At 42.5% G+C, this 19,762-nt stretch overlaps 1 protein-coding gene and 1 long non-coding RNA gene across 9 annotated transcripts in view; one reads left to right on the top strand and one right to left on the bottom strand.

Moving 5' to 3' along the window:
- Window positions 1-396: 396 nt before the first annotated feature.
- LOC140122303 (uncharacterized) lies at window positions 397-7,831 on the bottom strand. Of its 2 annotated transcripts, XR_011854307.1 has the most exons (4): window positions 7,577-7,831; window positions 2,495-3,338; window positions 2,276-2,335; window positions 397-1,978 (listed from the first exon to the last, which is right to left on the bottom strand). It is a non-coding gene; the product is annotated as an uncharacterized lncRNA (long non-coding RNA). The 2 variants fall into 2 exon arrangements; XR_011854306.1 differs by lacking the exon at window positions 7,577-7,831 and having other exon boundaries at window positions 2,495-4,823.
- The window catches only part of ATXN2 (ataxin 2), a 35,470-nt gene continuing 22,634 nt past the window's right edge, over window positions 6,927-19,762 (top strand). For 3 of the 7 annotated variants that reach the window (XM_072143007.1, XM_072143016.1, XM_072142970.1), the window contains exons 1-7: window positions 6,928-7,480; window positions 13,100-13,133; window positions 15,731-15,790; window positions 16,050-16,121; window positions 16,713-16,863; window positions 17,741-17,886; window positions 18,939-19,030. In XM_072143007.1, coding sequence (XP_071999108.1) covers window positions 7,392-7,480; window positions 13,100-13,133; window positions 15,731-15,790; window positions 16,050-16,121; window positions 16,713-16,863; window positions 17,741-17,886; window positions 18,939-19,030 — 644 coding nt within the window. In that variant the 5' untranslated portion in view covers window positions 6,928-7,391. Of the gene's footprint in view, window positions 7,481-13,099; window positions 13,134-15,730; window positions 15,791-16,049; window positions 16,122-16,712; window positions 16,864-17,740; window positions 17,887-18,938; window positions 19,031-19,762 lie in introns of all 7 variants that reach the window. The other 4 variants (XM_072142978.1, XM_072142988.1, XM_072142998.1 and 1 more) reach the window with 3 other exon arrangements.

Below are 19,762 nucleotides of genomic sequence, written 5' to 3'. Positions count from 1 at the left end.
ATTATTCAGTTCACTTTACATACATTACTCACAAAAAGTATGGTATTTATGCCTTGTGAGTGAAATGTCAAAATGAAACTAAATTGCACTTTAATCTTTACAGGTGAACTTAGGCCGGCAGCACACGTGGCGTTTTGAACCCGTTTTTGGGAAGTTTTTTGAGGGCGCGTTTACACGTTGCGTTTTGACCTGCGTTTTCATTGCGTTTTAAACGCATATACAACAGCTGAGGAGGGGTGATTTGCCTAATTACATCACTGTTAACATTTCCGTTTACAAAACAGGTAGGCGATACGTAACAGGGGTAGTAGGACATCAAAAACAGTTCCCAAGAAAGATGTGCCATAAGAACCCAATCAAATATAAATTGAAAATATACAAGCTTTATTAATTACAAAAGTCAAAAGAGTATGAGCTCAACAATAGATATGACACATCAAACTAAGTACAAATATGTAAACAGTTAATGCATACTATACAATGATGCAATATAAACCAAAATAAATTCAAAGTAACCAAGAATGAGTGTTCCTAATGCAATTACCAACATCTCGGTCTAGAGCAGTCATGGCTACTAAAAAGCTGACACCAAAGCAATCAGGGCAAAAGGCGCTACCACCCCGCGCGTTCCGTAACTCACGGTGACTTCATCAGGGGAATGAAGCCCAGAATTTACATGGCATCCTTTTATGTGCATATGTAGGGGTCCCCCCGCCTACCAAAGCCGCGAACCTCACCTGGACATCATTGCAGCCGAGTCAGCAATCATGCCGTAGAGGCGCGTGTGAATAATCAGGAATGAATTGCGCATGCACACAGGTCCGAACACAAGAGGTTGCTATTGCGCATGCGCACAAGTCCGGTCCCTAGAGGTTTCTGCAAAGCAGTGCGCTTGCGCACATGATACAATAAGATTAGTTGTAGGCGCCGCAGGATAAAGGTAACCAGAGACACGTGGATAATCAAAAGAAAAAAAAAATCAGCCAGATAGTCAGTAAGGCCTCGCCTTTTAAAGGGAAAAGCCAAGTACATGGATAAATCAACAAGGACAGTGTAGCCATTTGGGGAAAGGAAAGCCGTGTATGTCCCCAAATGGCTTTGGGATCCATATATTGCCATATATCAAGTTTCAAAATATCAGTGAATTAGCGGTGCGATTTATAGATACCAGAACAGAAAATAAAGAATAAAAGATAAGTGAAAAAAGCATACATATTATATTTGACCCAATAATTGATCAAGTCAAATAGATAAAAATTTAGAGGCGCCATGTGTCGGCGATGTTTGAAAGTAGATAAGTAAATAAATAAATACAGTACTAAATTAAATCCTACAAAGTGCATGGCAAATGCATCCCCATAACGCATTAAACTGTGGAGATAATTCCGCCTGGAAAGAGAGCATTTAGCTAAAATTCATATTCAGGAAACATAAATCCATGACCCTAAAAGGTATTTATTAAAAACGTCAAACGGTTGATACAAGGTATAGCATATAACATCCTCAATGGTGCTAAAGAATGCGGCGCAACATAAGAAGAACCCAAAATCCCAACATTCATGTCATGAATTTGGTAAAAAGTTACGTGTAAGTAGGATTGCCAGGGGGGACCCTCACACATAAGCACAGATGCCAAGAATAGTAACATAAGATTATCTGGTCCAAAGGATAATACCAATGCAAGTGCTAAGTATTAGTATGACGTAAAATTGATAGATACATAAATCATTTGACGTGACAAAAACAGTTAGTCTAACAGAATGTCAGTCAGACTCCATCAGAGATGGGGTCGAGTATGGTTACAGGACAAACAAGGATGGAGGAGAGGACCGGATCCTAGAGATGCTGGAGCGTTGCAGGTAGGTATCAGAGTTTCAATGGATGGATCTATTGTTTATTTGTTGTTTATTCATTATTTTCTTCTTAGTTTTGGGGAGGCCAGGTAAGAGGATAGTGAATTGAATAGTATCTAATTGACCTAATGAAAAAGGGAGGAACAATTTGCATTTACAATGATGAAGTATAAAGAAATGTAAATGTTAACCCAAAGCAATTAGTGAAGGCATAGAGTGATTAAGGGTATATCTAAATACCTGACTACAAGGGGATAGAAAATCCCTAAGTGTATCAAAACAAAGAGAGAATAACAAAGGTGTGTGACCAACCAAAACCACAGTGAGAAAGGAAGAAAAGAGGGGGGGGGAGAGAAAAGGAGAAAGAGAGTGAGGAATGAGCTTAAATTATAGACAATAATTCCGTGATCTGTGATATTTACCAGGCTTTCAGTGGCGAAGCGACCAGAATACAAGTGATCCTTATTTTTGCTTGTAAAAGTCTGTAAATAAAAGATCCTCGTTAATGCCATTGGGTGCCAAACTGTCATGTTTATAGATCCACTGAGCCTCCCTACGTAAAAGCTCAAGTGTGATGTTGCCACCACGTATCGAGGGACGGATCATATCGAGGGCAACAACTCTGAGTCCACGTGTCCTACCTGCATGATGTAGATGAAAATGCATGGCAACAGTAGATAGAGTCTTGCCCTGTGAAAAGCTGGATTCAGCATGAGTGATGGTAGACAAGTGTTGCTGGATCCTCCTCCTGAGCTCCTGAGTCGTTTGGCCCACGTAAATCTTCTCACAAGGGCAGATTAATGCATAGACTACATTTTTCGATTTACAGTTGATATAGGAGTATAAGGGTATTGTCTCATGGCCAGGGATAGTCAGATGGTTCTTTGAGACCTGCATAAGGGGTCAAACAGAGCATTCACCACATGGGAACTAACCCTTTAATCTCAACCCAGTTCCAGTTGGGACGGTGGGTCATCTGAAATGGCTGCGAGTTAGCCTGTCTTTTAGATTTCGTGCCCTCCTTGCTATTAACCTTGGTTTGTTGGTCACCACCTGTTTCAATTTTGGTTCTGCCAGTAAAATGTTCCAGTGTTTTTGTAAGATGTTATAAAGGTCCGACCATTGGTTATTTAACATTGTCACTATACCTGGTTTGTGTTCCCTCCGACAGCCTTGGGGTAAGAACAGTTCCTCCCTGTTGGACTTCCATGCCTGAGTGTAGGCTCGAGAGATAGACTTCTTAGGATAACCCCTCTGTCGGAAACGTTGGGTAAGTTCGATAGCATTTTTCCGGAAGTCTTCATCTTTGGTACAATTCCTCCTTAATCGGACAAACTGTCCCACCGGGATTCCGGTTTTCAGATGTCCTGGATGGAAGCTATTGAAGTGCAATAAACTATTGGTGGCTGCCTCTTTTCAGTATAGGCTGGTTGACAGGAAGCCACCCTCCACTGAGACCGCCAGATCCAAGAAGCTTGCAGATGTCTGCGAAAAATGGGAGGTTAGTACAATGTTCCATGGGTTCTGATTAAGCGACTGGACAAACTCTTGGCATGAAGCGAGGGAGCCATCCCATATCAGAAGGACATCGTCGATGAATCAGAACCAACCGACCACACAACATTGAAAATCGGTCCTTGGGTACAAGTGCGCATCCTCCCACCAACCTAAAAATAGGTTGGCATAGGAGGGTGCGCAACGTGCACCCATCGCCGTACCTGAGATCTGTCTGTAGGACGTCCCATCAAAAATAAAATAGTTATGCTTTAATACATACCCTAAGAGATCCAGGAGAAAAGAATCATGTCGTCTATCACCAGTAGTCTTGCGGTCCAAATGATATGTGACAGCTCCCAGACCATCCACATGTGCTATGCTGGTGTACAATGCTTCTACATCAGGACATGTACCATATTTGTTTCTTCAGGATCACATTGATGTGTCCTCCAAGCTTGTAAAAATATTAACTTCTAAAAAAAGTCATATTCATAATAATAGCAAGTGTGTTAGAGTCCTGTCATTGTGAGTTGACAAGTACTGATACGATGAGGGAAGAAGACAAATCAGGGGGAAAAGGAAGGGAATACCCAAACAAAGATACATACATACCTACCATATGTAGTACAGTGCCACTCACCAAGCCCCGCCAACCCCCAAACCAAACTTCAGAGTGCAACTGGTCTGACTACACCCAAGTCTCAGTCATCACAGACAACAAGTGAAATTGTAGGGTTTGAGGCGATACCACTATCCAACATGAATTATAGAGAAAACAGTGGAATAGAAGTAAGCAGTTTCAAACAATTCCCAGAGATAGGCACCTCCAGGCCCTGTCAGAATCATAGATACCCGCTAGTGCACATAGTACAGAACGATGCCATAACTGGAGATACATTTCCTGGAAAGAAGGGATGTGTAGGAACTCGCCATCTTAAAGGAGCCTTGATTGTGTAGCCATAGGGTGGTCCTGTTGCCACTTAGTCAGTGAAGTAGGGGAGTAATACAAGGGAGAATGGGACAGTTTGTAGATAATGAGCTTTGGTTATAAGCAGCAGGTCAGGTTCCAGTCCATCAAAGGGTAGTGTGAACTATTTTTGTTTTCCATAATTTTTTTGTGAGTAGTATATATGATGGGATCCTCTAGACATCTAGACTAGTAATGTTGTCATATTATTACCGTATATATTGTTGAATTCTAAATTTCCCCACATAAGATATATATTTTCAGCTCATTCCAGAATCACTTACCCTAAGGCCCCATTCATATGCCCATAATTATGACTGACACAAATTGGAGCCAAATTGGCACATATGCAATTTGCCAAACACCCTCCCACTTGCGTTTTGGATGCGTTTAAAACGCAATGAAAAAGGCACGTGGGAAACTGAGGCTGAAAACACATGTGGCGTTTTTAGGCCATTTTTACTAAGTGCGTTTTCAGAACGTAAAAAACGCATGTGCTAAAAAACGCATGCGTTTTTTGAAAACACATGCGTTTTTGTCCATTTTTAATTGCGCAAATTCGGAAAACCAGACAAAAATGCATGCATTTTTAAAAACGGATGCGGTTTTTATGATCTGAAAACGCACTTAGTAAAAACGGCTCAAAAACGCCACATGTGTCTTCACGCTGAGGAGAGGTGATTTGACTAATTACCTTACTGTTAACAATTGCAGTTACAAATCGCATCGTAAATGCGATGTTAATGCACGCATTACAAACTCATTGACGCACGCTTTTTTTTTGTTAAAGAATGTGTTAACAAATTTAAACAGTAATGTAATTACGCAAATCACCTCTCCTCAGCTGGTGTAATGCGTTTGCAACACAATAAAAACGCAATTTGTGAATGCGCCCTGAGGAGTAAGCTGAACAGTTTACCAGGCTGGAGAGAGTTAATAAAAAGGGAGAGGTATTTTCCTCTGATAGGATATACAGGCAGTCCCCAGGTTACATACAAGATAGGGTCTGTAGGTTTGTTCTTAAGTTGAATTTGTATGCAAGTCGGAACTGTATATTTTATCATTGTAATCCCAGACAGAACTTTTTTGGTGTATGTGACAATTGGATTTTAAAAATGTTGGATTGTCATAAGAACCAGGATTAACACTAAAGCTTCATTGCAGGCACCTGTGATAACTGTTATAGTGTTCTTAAGTAGGGGACCGCCTGTATAACAAAGTTTCTTATATTCACCTGAATTATTCATTTCCAAATCAATTTTATAAAACAAATGTAATAACAATGGTTAAAATGAACTAGCGAAAGGTTTATTCCCCTCCAATTTCAGTAGCACTGATGTCAGAGCACCCGTTATCTCCATAACATGTAGGAAGATGAATGAGTACATTACTGGATATGTTAAGCAATAGTCAAAGTGGAAGCAATGGGGGCACTACCGCTACTCCCTATAGACCATCAGTTAGTACATATCTTCAGAGATGGTGTGAAAACTGGTGAGTGTCCTTAAGGGTGGTGCTCAGCATAGAGGGTACAGGTATCACTAAGAGAAAGGCTAGAGAAAGTGCCGGACGACGCGAAACGGCTGTCGCCTTGCTTGACCCCCTGCTCCTACCTCTGACCCACTTTGGCTGACTGTCAGACTGATTTTATGTGAAACCGCAATAAAGAAACCTTCTAACGTGTGAGTGCCGCATATGTCTCTTCTTTGCACATTACTGGATATGTCACCATTTCAACACTTGTATATAAGTGAATGGAGTTGTGGTCCCTCACCCACCACCATTACATCCCCATGGATACACAATGTATAGCTGTTTATCACATGCCCTTGCAGAATGGGGACACCAGAGCTGTTGGGTTTAAAGCTGCGTCTTCATCTTCCCTGTCCAATTGACAACTGACCTCTAAACCCCCAAGTGATCTGAAGTCTCTAAGGGCGCATTCACACGATGCGCTGCGCTTTTGATGCATTCCACTGGCTTCAGCCATGATTACATGCTAATAATACATTGTGTTTCCACTGCATTTGTTAAAATGCAGTGTAACCTCTGCATGTAATCAAGGCTGAAGCCAGTGGAATGCGTCAAAAACGCAACACATGATGTGAATGTGCCCTAAATCTCCTCATGTGCACCAAAACTCCATGGACTTCTATGGGCCTGTGGAGATAACACCTATTGTCCACCCTCTCTCTCTGTGGTACTCGGGCAGGTCATCCCTAGGCCTCCAGCTGATTTTAGCAGGACCCATGTGTGTGCAGGGGTCCCGTGTCCCCCCAGAGGCTGATGTCAGGGGAAACAAGGATTGTGCACGATGGATGTCACACACAAGCCTTTGTCCTAGCTTGTGCTGCCAGTGTGGTGTGCCAGCTGCCCATAGAAACATGCAAGCCAAATGTGCCTGTAGACAGGAGAGAAGGTATGGCGCCGCTCCTGCTGCACGCCATGCACTGTGTACATGCAGGGGATGGTTAGTCGCAGTGCACACATGGCGGTAGTAGGCAGAGCAGGCCCTGGTCACTGCACCTACAGCTGTAGATGGAGGCAGACCGGCGCCCTCCTCCCTCCGCCACACAGCACTGCACAGCACAAACCGGCTCACGTGTTCTAGAGCGCACTGCCCGCCCCCTCTCACGTATCCTTCCGACTTCCCGTAAAGAGTCCCCGGCGTGCCGCCTGCGCTTTCCCTGTAGGTTCCCTTTCATCTCGTGTGACCCCGGCGCTGTGTCCCCGGAGAGGAGAAGACATTTTCTATCCGCTGTAGGAGGCGGGCAGCGCGGCGCACACTGCAGACACGGTGCTGGCGGATATAGTAACGGCGCGGGGCTATATTCCTCCGCCGCTCCGTTTTCATCAGACTGTTTTGGTCTTGCTCGCCTGTGGCAACCGTGCAGACTGAGCGGCTGTGATCTGCTGCCCCCGGCGCGGCCTCCAGCCCCTGGCGTCACGCCGCTCCCGCACCCTCCGCTCTTTTACCTACTTGTCACTGGTTTTTATCGCAGAGGAGAAGCCGCAGTTTGTCTTTGCACCCGGTTCGGTAGCTGCTGTGACTGCCGGTTGTTTATGGGACCGTCATGTCCATGAAGCAGACCGGTAATAACAGGAAGCCCGGCGGGGCCAACGTGCCGGCGCCCGGAGGAGGAGGCAGGCAGAACATGGGCAGGTGGGTGATGTGTAGGGGAGACCATGTTAAAGGGCGTTGCGGGTGTGGGAGGAGGGGTGGCGGAGGGACTAGGCCGCGGGGCTCTCCAGGCCTCACCTTGCCCCGGGTGTACGGGCCGCATCCCCGTGTGACATTGCCCCGTGTACCGGCTCCGGTGTCGGGCGGCCTCAGGCTGCTGTCATGTGCTGAGGCGGCGGGGCGCACAGGGTTAATCCGCAGTGCTCGCCAATGGCAGACAGGGCTGTGTCTGTGCCGGCTGCGCAGTGTGCACCGGGGGGGATTACCGGGGCTGTGACCTCACACATGGCCCGGAGAGCTGACATTCCCAGTGCCGCAGCGCAGGGTCATGGAGCTGCAGGTCACCAGTCACAAGGTGCGGCTTTATACTGCTCCACCTTCCACACATCTATAAATCCGCTCCTCGGTAGTCAGTTTCTCATCAAGCTGACACCTGGCATTATGGCTAGGTGCTGTGCAGGGTTCTAGGAAAGCTGGGTGATGCCCCCCCTATCCTGGCCTTCCATCTATCACTTGTTGTGTCCCTACTCTGGGAACTGATAAAGCTGTTGGATACAAGAGGACAATTCAAGGACTACCATTTACATGTGACTGTTGCTTTATTGAAGGAAATTGTGTTTTATTTGTTTTTCTTGGTAAATCCAGGCTCATCCTGACCAGGAGGCACAATCCCCCGTATGTCTACACAGCGGGGGGCACCAGTGTGATTTAGGCAATTTCCGAGAGCTTAGCTGACCTCCTGTGCAGGTCGTCCACACCTGGATACTTGTTACGGGATCAACTGGTCAATAGCTTATCACTTCCTCTGGCAGTGACTTGTATCTCATAGGTCAGAAGGATCGGGCAGTGTTAATCCTACTGATTGATCTATATCCCCCTCCCCCAAGTTCACATCTGTAGCCCCATATACATTAAAAGCCATAAGTATGAGCAGCTACATTGTTTTGGATTTGAGGCCTTAACACAACTCTGTGAATTTTTTTACATAAACTTTTTGAGAGCCAATTCTGATTACTTGACACTATTCCTTGTGGTTATCCAAGGGTATCGCCATCTCCTAATGGGGTGGCAATATGTCATCACTCTGATTAGTTGTGGTCTGATCTCTGAGATCCCGATGATCTTTAGAAGTCACAAACATCGGGTTAGCGCTTAATACATACAAACACATAGGCTTGTATATCCTACAGTTTTCCTTGCAGTGTGAATGACCCTTATTCTCTGGATTTATCCCAAAGTGATCCCAGAGTTATCACTCCCAGTGATCACAAAGGGAGGGCTCATCACTTTTCAAAATGGGAATGGTATTTTTACGCACGGTGTTGGGGTTGTGATAAAATGGACTGACTCAGTCTCCACAAATATACAATTAATTGGTTCAGTTTGATCAATGCAAAATGTGCTGAATATTTTCTCATAAGAACATTGGCGGAAAATTGGAAATGTCTTTTGAATGTCTCTTCTATTCCTCATTCAAGGATTTGGGTCAACTTTTATTGGTCAGAGGGCTACATTGTCATACTGCTCAACTTTAAAGGGCTGGATCAGTACAGCACAAAATGCTGCCGCACAAGTGTACAGTACACAGTACAGAAATAAATACAATGCCACCCCAAGGCATAATAGTGGAGACTCCCAAAGAGCGCCTTTTCTGCTCCCTGTACTGCTCAGCAGCTTCTGTTCTCCACCACTGGAGTCAACCAGTAGTTTTGACTGTACATAACAGCAGATGGGAGATTTGTGTAACCATATTTTGTATTTTGATAGTAGCAGGACTCAAAATGCATTTTTATTCCAGGATTGTATCTGACTCTCCCCTCTTTAAGCAAGATAAATTTTAAGCTGCTGGTTGGATATTACAGCACAGCTCTGAGTCTCCTCCAGCTTCTGTTTTTGATTTCTGCATTCAGTCAGTGTTCTAAGTTCAGCTACATTTCCGGTATACAAATATATAATTTTTTTTCACTGTTTTTCTGCTACTAATGTTTGTAAGGTATGGTTACACAGATCTCCACCTAAGAAACAGTCCCACAGCTGTGGCTGTCTGATTCTTCTGTGCAGTTCTGTTATTTGGGTAGTTACATGGGCAGGGAGACCGCATACAGATGAACTTCACATACTGCACCGAAAATCTGTACAAGTTGGGACAGATTTTTTTGTGTTGTGTTTTTTTTTTTTTTCAAAGTGTGTAATTGACCTTAAGGAAATCTGCATCAAAATCCATCATGATAAACCAGGGACACTTACTCATAGATCCAGGCATGGTTTTCTTGTTTGTTATACATGGTCGCCTCCCTAATAAATTTGACTTTTAAAATTATTCTAATCAGGGCTGTGTAAAAATGTTGAAGTTTCCATTAAATGTCTTCTCCATTCCTGATCTAAGGATTAGTAACCTGCCCCCCAGTGGGGACAGTAGTGTTGGAGACCCCAAGAGCATAAAACTAATACTGGAAATTCCAGTGTAGACAAAACAAAATATATAAATCTTCTCTCTTCCTGTCTCTTCTCCTTGAACCACACTGCAGCTTCTTCTCTCCGCTATGTCCTGCTCTTGTGTCTCATGCTGGTTGTAGTTGGCAGCATCAGGAGCAGGAGAGGACTTGAGAGCAGTACAGAACAGCTGACAAGTACTTGCCACTACTGGGTCCTCTCCTGTGGATGCTCTGCTTTGCCTCACCTCAACAAATGCAACTATCTCATTGGACTCCGACTGTCAGCGGACCACTACTCATGGCTTGACAGGTGCATGTGACCTGTCGGCACAGCTTGTGCGCCCCTGATCCCACTTTTAGTTAGATGAATGTGGCTGTACTTAAGGTGCTCTGGAGGGACACTCCTCTGCTACAGATTAGAGGAATAAGACACTGTGAAGGAATGCCCACATTTATCTGGAGCACTGCTAAAGTGACCAGGAAACAGGACTGTGGAGTTGGAGGTTTAGCTTACTGACTTCAAAGCACTGATGCTAATGAGTTTTAGCCATTATTGATCTGGCTTTACAGACCCTTACACTGTCTCTCCCCTGCTCTCTCAGCACTTGTGCAGTGAACAGGAGGTGCTCACTGTGCAAGTAGCCAGAGAAGTAATGAGTTGCAATAAGTAGAATATGACACGTGCCTTTTCTCGTAGCAATTTCTATGGGGACTATCTCTAAAATTTTTGCACAAGTAACGGTTCTCTAACAAGGAGCTTAACAGCAAAATTCAGAACACGTATTTGATCCATGAATCGCTGGCTCAGAAAACTTAAACAGTCCTCCTCATCATGCTGTCCACATTTCAACACCATGAAACCAAGACACTTGATGATTAATCAATGGTACCTTGCCATTGCAAAGTTTCTAGCAGGAGGTTCTTGGATGGAAAAGACTACTAAACTAAAAGTGGCAGTGTCATCAGCAGGTTGCAATTGAGCTGGGAGGAGTCGCATAAAAGTGGGCATCCATTGGCCATATCCCAACTGATGACTTTTCATTGTGAACTGTGCTCTGTAGAACTGAATGATTGACATACAACTCTAGGCACATTAAAGGGAGATGAAGCTCAAAAATGTCATGTCACACCAAGTTTACATCAAGGACTGTCTAGACGACCTGCAAGTAATTGCCAACCAACACGGGCATGTGGTCACTGCCATCAGAGCCGCTTCACCACTGGAAGGGACTTGCACTCCCTAGTTACATTTGTCATATGTGAATGTTGAGGTCTCTACCTGTGGCTTATGAGGACCAGGCCAATGTTGTAACCCTATTGACTTCTGGATGGCCTGTCCACTTTTGAAAATCTCTTGTGTGTGATTTGTGGCCCGAATAACATTTCAGCTTTTTAGGACATGTTAATAAAGACTCCATAGGAATGTATGGTTGTTGTATCTTGTATGCAAAGAGTGGGATTGGATGCCATGACGAAAATCTGGAAATCTTTCTATACCATGCTCTGTTGTAGTGTTCTAAACTACCTATACGTTGCATTTTAGGTGTTTGGACATCCAAGAACTGTGTGCAGGGTTAACACTGATCCCGTATATTCACGTTGAATGTGATAGTGTTTAGTATGAGACAGCAATGCATCATTTCTATTTTATATATTTTATTATTTTAATTAAACTGAGACTCTACAAGTGTCAAGACACAGAAATCCAATTTGTCTAGAAAATTCGCTAGTACGTCTCCAGTTTCTCTTTTGAGATCGAATGAAAAAACAGATGAATTTTGGCTCCTAAAACAGCGAACCTATCCACGAAATTGGGTGTAATCTTCAGTAAGCTGTTGTCCTCCTCGGTAGCTTACATTCTGTACTTGGTAATCTGTTTTCAGCAAAGCAGGATGAGTCTGTCCGGTCCCTTGTCCCTGCAATCTTACTAGTCAGTTTTGTAGTTTATGGTCACCTAAGAGAGTGGGTCAAACATATCATTGTATGTCTGCTGCCTCTTTTCAGAGTTGTTTGAGATGCATAAAAACCCTTTTTATTTTTCATTTCATTTTGTTTGGAACTATGGATCAGTTATACTTCAATTTAGACCTAAAATAAAAAATCTTTAATTTGCTCAAAAGTAAAGAATGAAGGAGGCGCAAATCAAACATCTGTTCTGCAAAGATACTTTAGGAACATTGAAACAGATACGCAGAGGACTTCTTAACACCTTGTTGTAGGCACCAAACATATTTTGCAAAAATTCACAGTGTAAAAAGAAAAACTCAATAAAGATGCATCTATTTGATGACGCTGGAATATGTTTTGTTACTAGCTGCATTGTCTTACATGACAAGAATGCGTTTTTAAAAGTTCCAATGTTCAACCAGACTTTCCTCATTTATGTAATCGGTTGTTTTCCGATATTTGTTGTCCATGTGATTGACTGACTGCTGCAGGTTGGGTTGTGTTTTTTTTTTTTTTGCACAAACAACACCATGAGCTGACCCAATAGTGCTTTAGGAGGCCTTTAGTTGGCCAGGAAAAAAACTTGCAGCCAAAAAAAGTGGTTGTGTGCACGAGGCCTATTGGCCCAGAATGTGTTCATTGAAGCTTCCACTAGGCCAGTGATGGCAAACCTTTTTAGGCAGAGAGTGCCCAAACTACAACCAAACCCCACATATTTTTCGCAAAGTGCCAATGCGTCAATTTAAGCAGTAACGTATAACTCCCTGCTCTGTCACAGGTTTAAAGTTTATAGGCACCTGAGGACACCAATACAGTAGAAAGAAGAAGTATCATTGTAGCTGCCTTCTAGGGTCCTGGGCTGTCTGGGACTCCAAGAGTCCTGTCTGGTGAACTCTGTGCTGGGGTGATGGCTCGGGTGCCCATAGAGAGGCCTCTGAGTGCCACCTCTGGCACCCGTGCCATAGGTTCGCCATCACTGCACTAGGCTATCCTCGTCTTGCCATAGATAAACAAAAAAGTTCACGGTGAAGAAGCACTCCAGATAAATGCAAATTCAAATGCCTTCATCGTTGCTGTACTATTTGCCTTTGTGGCACACATTCTGGCAAAACCTGTAATTTGTACTTCTTATTGATACTTTGTATTACGGTATTAAATAGAGCTGTTTACATTGCCTATCTAAAACTAACAATCTTATTTACATTTGTTTTATTAACAGGGGAAGAAGTAGCGGAAAAGGACCCCCCCAATCTGTAAGTTATTTATAGAGCACAATTAATTCCATGCTGCTGTACAATAAGGGGTTCACATACATTATATTAAGATGAGAACAAATACAAGTAAAAATAATAAAAAAAAAAGAATATGGGGACACAAGGTAAGGGTTCACAATTTATGTGGGAGGGTAGGTGGACACATAAGGGGAGGGAGAAGAGCTGTGCAGTTATTGTGTGGCTTTTCAGATTATGTTTGAACAGTGTAGAACATGCTGGCATATTTTTGGTAGAGAGTTTGAGTTTAGGGGAATCACGGCAGAAGTCCTGGAGACTGTTGTAAGAAGAGCAGATGTTAATGGAATGAAGCTGAAGGTCCTGTGAGGAACGGAGACTAAGTGTGGGGTGGTATTGGCTGATTAGTTCAGAGATCAATGGAGTAGGCATTCGTCATGGTCGACTTCGTTAGTCTTGGTTAGTATTTTAAATTGAATTTGCTGTGCAATGTGTAAGAGACTGGCTGAGAGGAGAGATGGAGTAGCTGGGCAGCAGAGCTATGGATGGATTGGAGGAACGTTAACGAGCTGGCCAGGAGACCGCAGAGAAGAATGTTGCAGTAGTCCAGACGGGAGATGAGGGTATGGACTAGTAATTTTGTAGACTCTGGTTTGAGGAAAGGTCTGATGCGAGAGATGTTCTTGAGATGGAGGCCGCATGTTCTAATAATGACCTTTATGGAGGCTTAAAGGGTGAAGCAGCAATGATTCCCCAGCAGAGTACTTTAGGGACCGGCTAGAGTGTGAAGCCATGAATTGTGATGGTTAGGTTTGGTGGGAGGGATGCGTTAGGTAGAGGAAAGATTGAGTTCCATTTTGTTCATGTTAAGATTTAGAAAACAGGCGAGGAGGAGGATTTGGCTGATACACTCTGGAATTCTGGCTAGAAGAGAGGTGATATCTGGATCAAAAATATAGATCTGTGTGTCATCTGCATAGGAATGGTTTTGAAAGCGGTGGGACTAATTGAACTGTCCCAGGCCAGAGATGTAAATGGAAAAGTATAGGGGTCCCAGGGAAGAACCTTGAGGGGCGCCGACAGAGAGGGAGTGAGGTGAAGAGGTGGTGTGAGAGTGATAGACACTGAACGTCTGGTTGGAGAGGTATGTGGAGATCCAAGGAAGGGCCAGTTCAGTGATGGCAAAGGAACATAGAACCTGCAGCAGGAGATAATGGTGAACAATGTCAAAGGCAGAGGACATATCAAGAAGACTTCTGAAAAATGCTCTTAGTCTCCTAAACTGGTATTTCTAACCACACTAATAGGCTAGTTCCCAAGATAAAGCAAGTTAAATAATCAAAAACACAAATGTTTAAATGGTGACCAGGCTGCCAAAACAGATTCCATCACTTTTGATCCACCCTAGACTGGAGGTGTTGATAGTTTGTTTTTGGGTCACGGGTGCAGCCAATTACTGGCCTCAGTGGTGACCTGTATACAAAATGTTAGACACTAGCACAACTCCATGACTTATGCATGTATGAATAAGGTCTAAAGCCCCCATACAAATAAGATTGCCTAAATATTAATTTTGTGCAATTGATGGAACGTCTAGGGGGAAATTTATAATTCTCTTAGAGCAGAACTGTTCTAGTTGCTCATGGCAACCAATCAGATCTCAGCTTTCATTATCCCACAGCTGTTTATAAAATGAAAGCTGAGCTCTGATTGCTTTCCATGGGCAACTAGAACAGTTTTACCTCAGAAACTTGATGATAAATCTCCCCCGTAGTGTGTATCTTCCTTTGCTTTATTCCCCTTGAGGGGGTACAGATTGGGAGGTAACGAGCACCTTTCTGTGGCCCATTCACCCCAGTCTGAGAATGTGCCCAGTACAACAGGGATGTATCTTCCTGAAAACTAAATTTCTGAGTGTTTTTTGACCAGCCTTTTAGTAGTGCAGTTATGTTTCTTACCCCTTATATTCCCTGTGTTAATACTGGGTTTTTAAACCCTATATGAATGAGGCATATTCTCTGTACAGTTGTTGTTACTCAGGCTTAGGAATCTGAACACAAAGCCGGTATTGTAGATGTGAGCAATGAGGAATGTGCATGGAGTGAATGCTGCTCTTAAAGGGTAGCAAGTGATATCGGTCACGAAATCCAAGGGAATCCTGAGGTTTGGGAAAACTGAAAAACAAAACTGAACTTTCCCTACTCCAGTTCCTGGTCTTAAATGCTAAATGGTGCAAACCAACACAAACAGGTTTTTTTTTAATTTGATTACTACTACCCCATCTCCCATGTTCTTTCATGGGATTCCTGGAAAAACACCATAAAGTGAATGTTTTTATTCTTTTGGAAGGTAGTGAATAGGCTGTCCTCTGAGTACCCATCAATTGTTAAAACCGGTGTCCCATCTATCAGCTAAACCTCCACCAATCTGTGTTAATGGACGTTTTTACTAAAAGCAGTACTTGTAAGGCAGAGCAAAGCACAGGATTGGATGCCTACATTACAACATAATATAAAAACACAATACAACATACCCCTAAACTATCCGCAAGGCTGAGTATATAAATCTGTCACACCTTCTAGTTTTATTTTGATATAAATATATTTTTTAAATCTTTTTAGATTTCTTTTGATGGAATCTATGCAAACATGCGAATGGTCCACATTCTTACTTCAGTTGTGGTAAGTTCTTCCTGTGTGTGAAATGTAGAAGACCACAAGGTCATGGATTCAAGTGATGGTTTTCTAGCTCATTCCCGGACATTGTATGTTGTAGCCACCATGTAGTAATTTTAATCCAGGAATCTGCTTGTTTTCTTTCTTATTTTAAACCTTTTTAATTAGTTCCTTTTCCTGCAGTCTCATCAGATTCCAGACTGTATACAGCTTGTAGAAGTTTAGTTGTGTAATAATTGCTTTGTTTTCTTTTACTTCCTGTTAGGGTTCAAAGTGTGAAGTACATGTGAAAAATGGTAGTGTGTATGAAGGCGTTTTTAAAACCTATAGTCCTAAGGTAAGTGAGATCCTAAAATTAACCTGTAGCATAAAACCTCTATAGTGGGGAATTTTAATTTCGTAATGTTTTTCGAGAGAAGATTTTAAATTATTCACTTGAATCAAAGAAGACAAAGAATGGCGGCACTCACCCATATAAGAGAATCTTCTTTTTATTCAAAGCGGTGCATAGGACAGGGAGGTGCTACACGCTGCAAACTCCAGCAACGGACCGTTTCGCGCACTCCTGCGCTTCGTCTGGCCGTATGGGTTTTAAATTATGTAATAACTTTATAATTGGTCGACATTCAAACATTTGAGACCTCCATTAATGGAGGAGCAAAAAAACTGAGACGTCTTCATCTTGGAGCTGCATTCCATCCCAATTCTTGGAAATCCAGATAACTAGACTAATTGTAAGAAAAATGAAGAGTCTTGTACTTGTGCAGTAACGTCAGCTGAATAGAATGTAATAGCTGACTAATACACAAAGATTGTCAACAAAACTAGTCAGCAGAAGCTTACTGGAGCCTAAGCCATTCCTATGATCTCTTACATGATTTATCTATTGTTGTGCTGAATGTATTTGATAAGTCTTATGTTTTTGCAGTGTGACTTAGTGCTTGATGCGGCTCATAAGAAGAATAAAGACTTTACTGGTGGGCCAAAGCGTGAAGACATTGTGGATAGTATCCTATTCAAGGCTTCCGATTTTGTTATGGTGCAGTTTAAAGACATGGATGTAAATTATGCAAAAAGAGGTATGTGACACCTTGCTTAAACTGAGGATATCTTTTGTACACATTCCATGCATATTCAGTTGCGGAATTTCCTTTATCACTAAAACGTATTAAGTATGTCATATAAGCAGTACTTATGGCAGTTTTCTGGGGATATCCTTGTAAATCTTCAAATATGTATGTTTTGGTTCGGCCAGCAAGTAGATTTTCATGGCAATGCATTGGCCCTCCCCAATGCTGGGAAAATTGCCATGATGGCCTTGATCGTTATTCACACTTGCCACAACAGGAGCCGGCTATCCTAATGTGCCTGGCTCCAGCTCCAATTTCTTCTCAACCAGTGTGAGTACCGCAGTATAACTCTACCTCTTGATCTAATACACAGCATACAGTTAGGTCACAGTTCACCTAAAGGTCAGCTCCGTAATTTAAAGTATTTATTGTCCATAAAGGGGTTGTCAGACTCTTCCTGCAGGCGGGCTGGGAAGGTTTTTTTTTTTTCCCTTTTTTAAATCCAAGCTGTACTCTCCTCCTCTGTCGCTCCCGGTGTCCTGTGCTTGCATCTCGCTGTTCTGTGACCCTGTATCCCTCCCATATAACTTTAATAAAATCCAAGCTTGTTAGAATTCGTGTTACACCTGAGAAAAATGTAGTGCTGAAGGTGTAGTGCACAAGGGCCTTTTTTCCTTATTTACTATAGTGTCCATACTGGCTGAGCTCTTGGAATATGGCATATACACTGCATAACCCTCACATGGAGATTTTCCTAATAGTGGATAAACAGAGGTACAGAAAAATGCCCTATTGTAGTAACTTGCAATTTTCTTGTCTCCCTGGCTCCCGCTGAGCAACCCTAAAACTTGTGCCATAATTCCTAATTAAAATGCTTGTCTTTTAGATGGATTCACAGACTCTGGTATATCTTCTAAAGTGAATGGTGAGCACAAGGAGAAAGATCTGGAGCCGTGGGATGGGGGCGAAAGCCTTATTAGTAGCAGTTTGTCTGCTAATAGCGAGGAGCTGGAGTCCTTAGATACAGATGTAGTAAGTAAAGATTGTTCTGATTGATGCTAGTATAAAACATGTAATTTTGAATGAGTTTGTTTCCATTGATGTAAGTGATAATTGACATTTTTAATGTTTGCTATGGTTTTACTGTCTAGTGTACTTGTAATAAGCAAGTTTTCCTCTGTCATGTCTTATGGTCCAACAATAGCACAATAGCAGGCTTTGCAAATTGAAACCGCTTACATGAACCTAAGTGAAATTATGTTGCCATTTTGGGTATATTTAATGTCCATTTATGCTGAAAGGCAACTTTTAGCAGCTTTGGAAATCTGTGTTGCATAAGTTTTATCTTATTCATCCTAGAAAATGGCCGAATATATTGACAGCTGTTTTTTTGACTATATAGTTGCATGCACCTTTGGCAACAGTTTAGGACAAACGCAACATGGAGATGGCATAATGCATCGTTATGAGATCTAGAAAATTCTCAGAGCATTGCATGTATTTCCTAAATTAATGCCATATACTTGATGATAGTAGGCCCTTTTTGAACGAAGATCTTATCCCTAGATGCCATCATTTTAATGATTTTGCTGCTTGATGGTACACATTGGAGCAATTAATGTCTGTCTGCCTCAATTTAAGTGCCAACATATTAAGACTTGGTTCACATGGTGTTGTTTGTATATGCTGTGAAAGCTCCCAATTTATATGCTGTGTATACATACGAATTCTGTCAGATGGTGGAATGCTTATTTTATATGCTCAGTGTAGGTCTATGAGGAGGTGGGCTGCCTCCACTGAGCAGGTACTGTCCCTTTGTTGGGAACGCTCGCAACCTAAGCTTACAATTTTTATGGCATAAATGGCATGTGAATGTAGCCTTATACCGTATTTTCCAGCCCACAGGCTGTTTTAAGTCTGTAAATATGGTGATTGCATTGGTAAGAAGCTGTAAGATGCAGTTTTATAATGGTGTGAATAAACGTTTTAGTAGTATAGCAAATAAATAGTATTGTGTAACCTCAGGCTGTTGCTTTCAGCCTTGTATAGCATTATCTTTCACTTTTCTGTTATCTTCTATCCAGTCTAATGGTTGGGATCCCAATGAAATGTTTCGTTACAATGAAGAAAATTATGGTGTGGTATCAACATATGACAGCAGCCTTTCTTCATATACGTAAGTAGAAAAAACAAGTTGCGTAGTGAGTTTGACCTATCATACAGTGAAGGTGTGTTTTTTTTTTTTTCTTTCTTAGTACTGCACATCATTTTGTGCTTTTATTGTCTTTGCTTCCAGGATTTTATAAACTGATCATGCATTCCCACAATACGTGTAGAGTTTCCAGATCCTTGCATGTATTGTATTCTGTATGATCATGACCTTGCTTTCCCAGTTACAAGTAAAGATTTCTATGCTAAATCCCAGTTTTGGTTTAAAAGACATCTGCAAAATCTGCACCAAAAAATAACAAACTTGTGTCTTCAGCCTTGAAGGGGTTTTCCCACGAAGACAAGGTAGGCCCTATCCACTTGCTGATGAGTGGGGTCTCGGTGAGCGCAGCGCTTGATGATATCCGCCAGCTCCATATAGATTAAAAGAGCAAAACAGTCATGCGCGGCTGTCTGCTCCATTTGACTGAGAGGCGGCAAGGGGTCGGTTGGACCCCTCGTGATCATGACCCCTCATTCTCAACACCAAGACCCCCCCCACTAAACAGCAAGTTAGGCCCTATCCCGTGGATAGGGCCTAACTTGTCTTCGTGGGAAAACCCTTTTAAGCGTTTTTCTAGGCTGGAGCAGTCATTATCTGATCAATTGGGGCCCAACCCCAGGGGATTCTTTTTGTAAACCATGTGATCTTTAATGTTCTGGGCAAAATATTTCTGCACAGTAAATAAATTAGCTGCAG

This window comes from Engystomops pustulosus, chromosome 1 (assembly GCF_040894005.1).
Source record: "Engystomops pustulosus chromosome 1, aEngPut4.maternal, whole genome shotgun sequence".
Lineage (NCBI taxonomy): Eukaryota > Metazoa > Chordata > Amphibia > Anura > Leptodactylidae > Engystomops > Engystomops pustulosus.
This window is presented reverse-complemented; position numbering and strand designations above follow the sequence as displayed.